The sequence below is a fragment of the Megascapheus bottae genome, chromosome 20 (assembly GCF_031878675.1).
Source record: "Megascapheus bottae isolate mThoBot1 chromosome 20, mThoBot2.hap1, whole genome shotgun sequence".
In the NCBI taxonomy this organism is placed as follows: Eukaryota; Metazoa; Chordata; class Mammalia; order Rodentia; family Geomyidae; genus Megascapheus; species Megascapheus bottae.
Window position 1 is genome coordinate 36,492,602 of NC_143528.1, and position 8,741 is coordinate 36,501,342.

The 8,741-nt window shown below is 47.5% G+C and overlaps 1 protein-coding gene across 3 annotated transcripts in view; it reads left to right on the forward strand.

The window, feature by feature from the left end:
• The window catches only part of Slc25a37 (solute carrier family 25 member 37), a 30,963-nt gene extending 22,645 nt beyond the window's left edge, over positions 1-8,318 (forward strand). For 2 of the 3 annotated variants that reach the window (XM_090354331.1, XM_090354332.1), the window contains exons 2-5: positions 1,872-2,100; positions 3,949-4,005; positions 6,830-6,869; positions 6,970-8,318. In XM_090354331.1, coding sequence (XP_090210457.1) covers positions 1,872-2,100; positions 3,949-4,005; positions 6,830-6,869; positions 6,970-7,642 — 999 coding nt within the window. In that variant the 3' untranslated portion in view covers positions 7,643-8,318. Of the gene's footprint in view, positions 1-1,871; positions 2,101-3,948; positions 4,006-6,829 lie in introns of all 3 variants that reach the window. The other variant, XM_090354333.1, reaches the window with a different exon arrangement.
• Positions 8,319-8,741: the final 423 nt, after the last annotated feature.

An 8,741-nucleotide genomic window follows, 5' to 3' on the forward strand; every position in this document is an offset into this window, starting at 1 on the left:
ATAGATATGAAACAGCCCTCATTTTCACATTTTATAGGCAGAATCACAGGGAATTTTTTTTGGAGGGGGAGATTCATTGTGGGGCTTGACCTCTGGGCCTGGCGCTGTCCCTGAGCTCTTTTGTTCAAGGAGAGCTCTTTTGAGTTAGACACTAGAGAACAGCTGCTATTGCAGCTTGGGTCTGACTGTGGTCTGAAAGAAGCTTCTTCCTTGAGTGTTTTTGTTTTTTTTTTTAATGTCTTAAGGTCACATTATAGATGGTCACTGATTTTATCAAAGTCAGCTGATTTAAATGTTCATCGTAACTATACAGCGTATTTACAGAATCATCTAGACTGAGTTGTGATTATGCACGTGAGTATTGTGGCTTAGACAGGTGGAAATGTGGAAGGAACATTCTCCTCCCCTTCACTCACACCTTCCATGCAAGGTGGCACAATGAGTTAAGGGCCAGGGAAAGCCAGCTCTGCCCCAGCCTGTCAAAAAGAACTGGGAAGACCTTTTGTGTTGTTGATGTGGTGAGGTCTAGGGGATGTGGGGATCCTTCCTAGTAGGGCCTGAGCCAAGAACTTTTAAACACAGAGACTCGGATCTGTGAGGACACAGAATACTCAAAGCCAGAGTGGAGCTAGTTGTAGGAGGATAGATATGGATAGTAGTATAATTATGTAGCATTGTATCTTATTAGGTATTACAAATGATCATTATATAGGTTGTACGTCTGTATCATCTATCTATCTATCTATCTATCTATCTATCTATCTATCTATCTATCTATCTATCTTTTGTCTGTCATTGGGCATGGATTCATGACCTTGAGTGGTTTTGAACCACAGCTCCACTTAGGTTTTTTTAGGTGCTTAATTGGAGACAAGGTCTCATAGACTTCTCAGGGGCTGACTTCAGACCAGGATTCTCAGATCTCAGCCTCCAGAGTAGCTAGGACTACAGGTGTGAGCCACCAATGCCATTGTAGATAAGATGATTTTGATTATTTGCAGATTTTTGGCATCTGGAACCAGTGCCCCCAGAGACACTGAGGGAAGGCGGTACTTTTGTTTATCCAGTGCTCTGAATTTATAAAGGGTTTCCACATACATTATTTAATTGCTGCTTGCCACAAACATGTGTTTTAATTGAAGATCTCAAGGCCCACAGGTGTTAAAGGCTTCATTAGAAACCGCAAAGCTCACAGATGGCAGGTCTCTGTAGCATGCACCTTCTCCACGTCCTGCCCCTTGTGCCTTCGGTGCTTTAACCTCCCCTTCTGTGCTTTAATCTATATGGATGTGGGTGTGGGAGAGGCGGATGGAGAATGCTATTTATTTGGTGGTACTAGGGTTTGAACTTGGGGCCTCTTGCTTGCTAGGCAGGTGCTCTGACACTGAACAATGCCTGTACCATGATCTACCTACTTTAGGCTTCTTGTCAGTGGGATAATAGGTGCCTGCCTTAGTGCCCAAGGTTTTTCCACTGCGTTGGAGCTTCATGGATTTTTCTGCCTATGCCGGCCTGGACTCTCAGTTTGTCAATGTCAGCCTTCCACATACCTGGGATGACAGGTGTGTGCCACTGTACCCAGCTGTTGGTTGTGTACTTCGCTGTCCTAAGACCCCTGTCCTGAGCTCTGTCTACCCGAGTAGCTAGGATTCCAGGCATGAGCAATATGGCCATCTGGCTCTCGAGATAGACTTTAGGAGGGAGAAAATAACTACTTTTTCTTCACAAAGAAAGCCTGTAAAACTGACCACCTTCTTTCCTTAAATTTTCTGACGCTTTTTAACTCCCTCCCCGCCCCCCCACCCCCCGCCTTTATAAAGCCATTTTTGTTAACCTGTGTTTTTCTGTTTCTTCTTCTTGCCCTCCTGCAGACACGAATGCAGAGTTTAAACCCAGATCCCAAAGCCCAGTACACAAGCATCTATGGAGCCCTGAAGAAAATCATGAAGACAGAAGGCTTCTGGAGACCCTTGCGGGGCCTGAATGTGATGATGATGGGTGCGGGGCCGGCTCACGCCATGTATTTTGCCTGTTATGAGAACATGAAAAGGACTTTAAATGACGTTTTCAACCATCAAGGAAACAGCCATCTAGCCAATGGTATTTTGAAAGCCTTTGTCTGCAGTTAGACAGTTCTGTTCTTCAGCACAGCCTCCCTGGGGCCTTCTTCCCCGTGACGCAGCAGCCCTCGGCTTCAGCAGCTTGCTCAGGAACAGAGAACTCTAGGTCGCTGTGTGTGCATGCCCAGGCACACACAAGCCCGTTCTGTTTCCCTCCTTCCTTCTCTGAAGCCTGGGTGACATGGTGGCAGAGAAGTTTGTTTTTGTTTTTGTTATGTGGGCTATTGTTTTGTTTTCTGATTTTTAAACATTCAAAAGCGATTAATGATCAGACTTAGGGGGAGACAAACAACCCCCTGAATAGAAAACACAACTTTTGAATGCTGGATTTAAAAAAAAAAAAGGCAAACACACATACACACATACACCAAGTTCTCTGGACAGCTCCTCTGAGACTGTTTAAAAACTGATACAGCAGGTCTCCAGTGCACCGAGTTCTAAGCCTTAAAAGGTCAAGATGCTTTGTGCTGATGGCTGAAGGACGTGGCCGTGGCGGAAGGCCTTTCCCACTTTGAGCTTCCGGAGACTCGGGGATCTGCCCCCCCACCCTCCTCCGTGTGTCCGAGTCGCATCTCTCTACGAGCCAGGGCTGCAGTCTTCTGTGTGGTTGATTCAGGGAGGGCTGGGGAAGGGGTTTCATGTTGGCGGTCAGCTCTTAACCCATGCTGTACTGGGCCAGGCTGGGTGATCTTTTTCTCCTCTCCATGGGGTTGACGTTCATGGATTTTTATTTTTGTATACAAGGGGAATATGGATAGTTATATAAAGCGTGCTTTATACTAACTCATTTTCAACACTCAAGCAAGGTAGACCTGTCCAGCAATAACTTCCCTTCTTGTTTTGCTCTGTTGAGAACCTCAAAGCACCTCTCCCTCCCTTAGGCCTTGCAGATAAGTGCATCTGGCTAGTTTATAGACCTTTCTTTGGCTTTCATGCTGTTGGCCATTGGTTCTCTTTATTGAGATGGTTACAACGAGCCAGGCCTTGGTGCTGCCCTGAGCCTGTGACATTGGGCTCTCCGTTTGCCCAGACTACCTTAGGTACTGGTTGGCTTCTTGAAGGAGCAATAACAGAACACAGTTGGTGCTGTGGTCTTCTCAATGCTGCTCCTGCAGCTTTGTGCTGAACTGATTCCACTGTAACTTCTTTTTTTTGCGGGGGGGGGATTAACATGCAGGAGAGGGGGCAGTTTTATGCTTCTTTGAAGAGTTAGCCTGCTCTCTGTCCCTCCTCGTTCTCCCTCCCTCTACTGGTAATTTGAACTATAGAAGGGAGGAAATGCAGTTTCGGGACGAACTCAAGGTACTGAACTTCCTGGTTCTTGAAGCCAGACCAGAGGAGACCATCGAACAGTGTTGGTGTCATGTGCAAGGCCAGTCAGAGCTTTGCAAATGTACCCTGAAAAACCTGTCACTGTCCCACTTCCTAACATTCTGTTCCTTCACCCATTTTCTTCACAGTGCTTAGATTTTAAGAGAATTTCTAGAAGATTCCCTTCTAGCCATATAACATGCTGTTAGCCCCCTTAATCACCTGACCTTAATTAAAGGCATGATGAGTTAAACCTGTAGCCAAAGGGAGGAGACAGGAGAGAATGAGAATCCAGACAGTGGCAAATGCCCTGCGGTGTGGTTTCTGGGTACCGCTCAGAGTTAGCATGGCTAGCCTTGGCCCCTCTAACGTTAGGATCGAAAGTGTCATCACCTGCGCAGAGCTTCAAGTCACTTTGGGTCCTGAAAGCTCCGTCCAGAGTTGGTCCATCTTTAGGTCCAGGAACTTGCCAGAGCGCCCGGTTGCAGAGGGTAATTTTCTGGAGTTTGTTTTGCAGGGATAGCTGGGAGTATGGCCACCCTGCTCCATGATGCGGTAATGAATCCAGCAGAAGGTAATGTCTTCTGGTTCTAGGGAAGAACAGGAGGGGTTGTGCAGAGGGGCAGGAGAAAAGGAGGGTGGTAGTGGGCAAGGGCAGAAGGTGGGCCAGGGCCTTCCACAGAGCCAACAGGAGAGACAGGAGCATTGGGGAAACAGAGGTAAACCTAGTTACTAGAAAACGTGGTCCCCTGACCTGTATCTTCCTGGAGGTGCTAGGAACGCTGATCTCCTGGCCCAGGCAGCAGAACTGGGGGATTCATTGGAACAGCTCTCCTAGTGATCTTTTTAGATCAGAGTGATCTGAAAACTTGTGCTTACCTGTTTGGCCGATGTTGCCTTTATGAATACTAATGTGGGGGTTCCCTACATTTGGTTACCCTCAAATATAGGGGATCCTGTCAAGAGGCCCTTCTTCAGGGCTCCTGTACAATTTGAAATGATCATGGAAAATTTCAAGCAGATAAATGTAGACAGAATGGAATTATGAACCCTGACACAGTGCTTGCTTTACTTTAAAAATTAACGTGTGGCTAGTTAATTAACGTGTGGACTCTCATTTCTTTTTTCCCCTTTTTGATATATGAGAGTTTGTTTTTTTTTTTTTTTTTTTTTAAATCTCAGCTCTGATTTAATGCAGGTGAAAAAAAAAATCTCAGCTCTGCAACTTATAAATCTCTACTGTTAGCTCCTTGTTTAATTAGATAACATCAGACAACTCAGGGCTGCGTAGAGAGGAAGGTCTGAGTTGGCCTGGTCTTGGGCCTACCTTCAGCTGGGCCCTTCTGCTTGGTGGCAGCCATAGGTGACATGCAATTTGCTCCACTTTTTTTTTTTTTTTTTTTTTTTTGCCAGTCCTGGCTTGAACTCAGGGCCTGAGCACTGTCCTTGGGCTTTCTTAAGGCTAGAGCTCTACCATTTGAGTCACAGAACCACTTCCAGCTTTTTACTGAGGAATCAAACCAGGGTCTTCGTGCATGTGAGGCAAGCACTCTACTACCAGACCAAACTCCTGGCCCAGTTTGCTCCACTTTTATCCCCCATTTGAACATAGTGCATTGCTGGAAGGGAAAACGGGAGAGAACAGTTTCAGGTTGTATTTGTTTGGTGTTTGTTAAGGTTGAAATCCCTTGTTTGTTCTCATAGCTCCCTCCTGCCACCTAGCAGGTAGGGACCTTGTTCTGGCCCTTGAGGCCATGCTGAATCACACTGGGAGGGGGTGGTGAGGGAAGGTTCTCAGCACCTTTAGATCTTCTCATGGCATAGTGGGACCTGCTTTCTTTATAGAAAGCAGAGAGCTCAGAAAGATGACCTGTATTCTGTGTTCTTATGATGTCGTGCACTTAAGTCAATTTACCTGCCCAGGTGGTTTGTCCTGTAATGAACGTATTTAAGACCAAGTGTTTGAGGTCAGGAAAGTGGCAATCTGAGTAGTTCATAAGATATCTCCAAATTCCCAACCAGGTGCTAGTATCTCACACTTATAATTCTAACTTCTCTGGAGGCTAAAATCAGAGAATCATAGCTTGAAGTCAGTCCTGGCAGAAAAGTTTGTGAGACTCTTGTCTGCAGCTAACCACTGAAAAGCAGAAGTGGAGGTGTGATTCAAGTAGGTAGAGGCTAGCATTTTATAAAGCCAACGGTAACAGTATAAGGCCCTGAGTTTGAGCGCCAGTCCCTGTAGGGGAGCCTCTGGGTCCTCGTGAATGCAAAAATGTGTGGATATTAGAGCCCCTTATACAGAATGGTATAATCACACCTGTCTTACATTCTCTCAGCCTTACTGACAAGGAATAATGCGGTGGAAGTAGTTGTCACACTGTACTGTTTAGGGAATAGGGCCAAGGAAAATGTCCAACCTTACTCTGTAGAGATGCATTTTCCCTGAATATGTTTTGTTTTCTTTGCTAATCCTGGGTCTTGAACTCAGGGCCTGGGCAGTTCCTGAGCCTCTCTGTGCTCAAGACCAGCACCCTATCACTGGAGCCACAGCATGTGCATGCGTGCTAGAAAAGCACTCTTGCACTAGGACACACTCCTGTCCCCCTTCTGTACTTTTTTAAGGTGATTTCATGCGGCAGTCTGGTCAGTTAGCTTGCGCTAGTGAAGCAAGGATTTTATTTTATTTTTTTCAGTGATTTAGAAGAAGCTCACCCCTCTTTCCCCCCCATTATTCTTGTGGTTTAAGGTCTTCATTTCTTTAAGACTAAAACAGAACACTCGAGTTCACTTTGGACACTGTTCTGTGAACCACTATTCTAGTCATGAGGATTGCCTGTGACGTGGGTGATAGAACTCTAGTGTTGTCTCAAGTACACCATGACACGGAGGCTGAAATGACAGTCAGAGGTGCAGGTCCCTGAGAATAAGTGAGGTGCTCACTCTTGTGACAGATGGATAAGAAGGACCATTGTGAGGATGGAGGTGGGCAGCGGGGGTGAGGGTAGGGTTCAGGCTTCTGGTTGGTTCCGAGGACCTGGGAGAGGAATCAGGTCAGCCAATGCAGCCTGTGGTGGCAGCTTGGCTGAGGGACCACCTTCCCTGGCGAGTTGACAGGAGCCTCTGTGGACATGGCTACCGTTCTGGTGCTGAGTCCCACAGGTGGAAGTGAATCGTTGAATCGGGACTGCCTGGCGCTGGCCCCCAGGGCCTCCCAGGCTGGGGCTGTGTGTGCTCTCTCTGGATGCCCTTTACCAGTGTGTCTAACTTGCTTGTTTCTCTTTATTGGCTTGGCTTCCCATTTCACTCCGACCTGGGGTGGGGCCAAACCAACCACCTGCCTGCTCTCTGGCTGCCCGTCCGGCCTGGCCTGGCCTGTGTGCCCCGCGGTCCTGCCACAGTGGTGAAGCAGCGCTTACAGATGTTCAACTCGAAGCACCGGTCAGCCCTCAGCTGCATCCGGACGGTGTGGAGGACCGAGGGGTTGGGGGCCTTCTACCGGAGTTACACCACGCAGCTGACCATGAACATTCCCTTCCAGTCCATCCACTTCATCACCTACGAGTTCCTGCAGGAGCAGGTCAACCCTCGCCGGGACTACAACCCGCAGTCTCACATCATCTCGGGCGGGCTGGCGGGGGCCCTGGCCGCGGCCGCCACCACTCCGCTGGACGTCTGTAAGACCCTGCTCAACACTCAGGAGAACATGGCATTGTCCTTGGCCAAGGTCGGTGGCCGGCTCTCAGGCATGGCCAATGCCTTCCGGACCGTGTACCAGCTCAACGGCCTCTCGGGGTACTTCAAGGGCATCCAGGCACGCGTCATCTACCAGATGCCCTCCACGGCCATCTCCTGGTCCGTCTATGAGTTCTTCAAGTACGTCCTCACCAAGCGCCAGCTGGAGAGTCGAACTCCATACTAAAGCAGCAGGCTGTGGGAAGTTGATTCAGCATCTTTTGTTTGCAGTGGGCTTCCTGTGGCTGCCTGGTCCTCTTGTCCTCACACCCGGGCCCGTCCCGCAGGGCACCTGTGCCAGACCCTCCGCTCCTGGTGTCTTAGGAAGAGGGGAGGACAGGATGGCTGCTGCCCCAAAGGTTGTCCCCAGGGACATGCAGGTGGCGGTGGACAGTAAGGACAGGGGAAGGGGGCCGAGAAGTGAGGAGTGGCTTTTGTCCCCCAAGAGAAATGTGTCAGTCTCCTTCCAGGGTCCTTAGATCACACCTCAGGGAAGAAGAAATACAGTGGCTGAACGTATTAAAGGAAGAGAGTCTATGTATATAAAAGTTTCATTACACAGTCTAAAATAGGTGGATAATGTTTATCCTTTATTTTTTCTACATAGAAGTTTTTCAATTGGTGTGTATGCACTTGCGTGTGTCCATAAATAGTATTACAGCTGGGATTAAATTGAGCTTTTTTTTTTTTTTTTTAATAATAAGAGGGCTGAATCCTCCTATCAGGTTAAGTAAAAAAGCACCAAAGTACAAAGGGCTGAATGTGGCCTCAAATCATGTGCAGGCCCCCTCCCCCCTCCACTCCTAAGGTGGAAGTTTGACTTGAATGTGAAATAAATGCTAAGGATTTCTTTTGAATTTCTCTTTTAATGGGTGAAAACAAGGTACGTTGAAAAAGAGTTGTCCTAATGATCTATTAATTGCAATTACTTTTTAAAATTCAATCACCTTCATGTGCCTTCTTCTTATGTCTTTGGAAAAAGATTCCAGGACCAAAGATGAATGAGGTCCTGGCACATTTTCCTCTGCTGTGTCCACATGTGCCAGCACTGTGTGAAGTGGTGGTGCTCACTACATGATGTGGCCCCAGGGTGGCGGGTCCCCAGCCTGTGGTGACATGAGTTACTCTCTGGTCAGCACTTAGCAGCCTCCGATACATCAGTGTTTGGCTATTTGCTGAGATCACTGGGATAAATCTTGTTATTGTAGGACTGATTTCTGTGTCAACATTTTTTTCTCAGGATTTAGGCAACTTTGTGCGTGTGCGCACGCACGTGCGTGCGTGTGTGTGTGTGTGTGTGTGTGTGTGTGTGTGTGTGTGAAAGAGAGTGCACTCAGGGCTTTCACTTTTTTTTTTTTTTCAGTCAAAGCTGGCACTCTAGCTCTTGAGTCACATCTCTGCTTCCAGCTTTCTGTGATTAATTTGGTATGTCTCATGCATTTTTTTCTGTCTAGGCTGGATTCCAGCCTTGATCCTCAGATCTCAGCCTCCTGAATAACCAGAATTATAGGTGTGAGCCACCTCTGCCTGGATCTGTGTGCGTGTGTGTTTCCCATGCTGTCTAGGAACTTTTAGGAA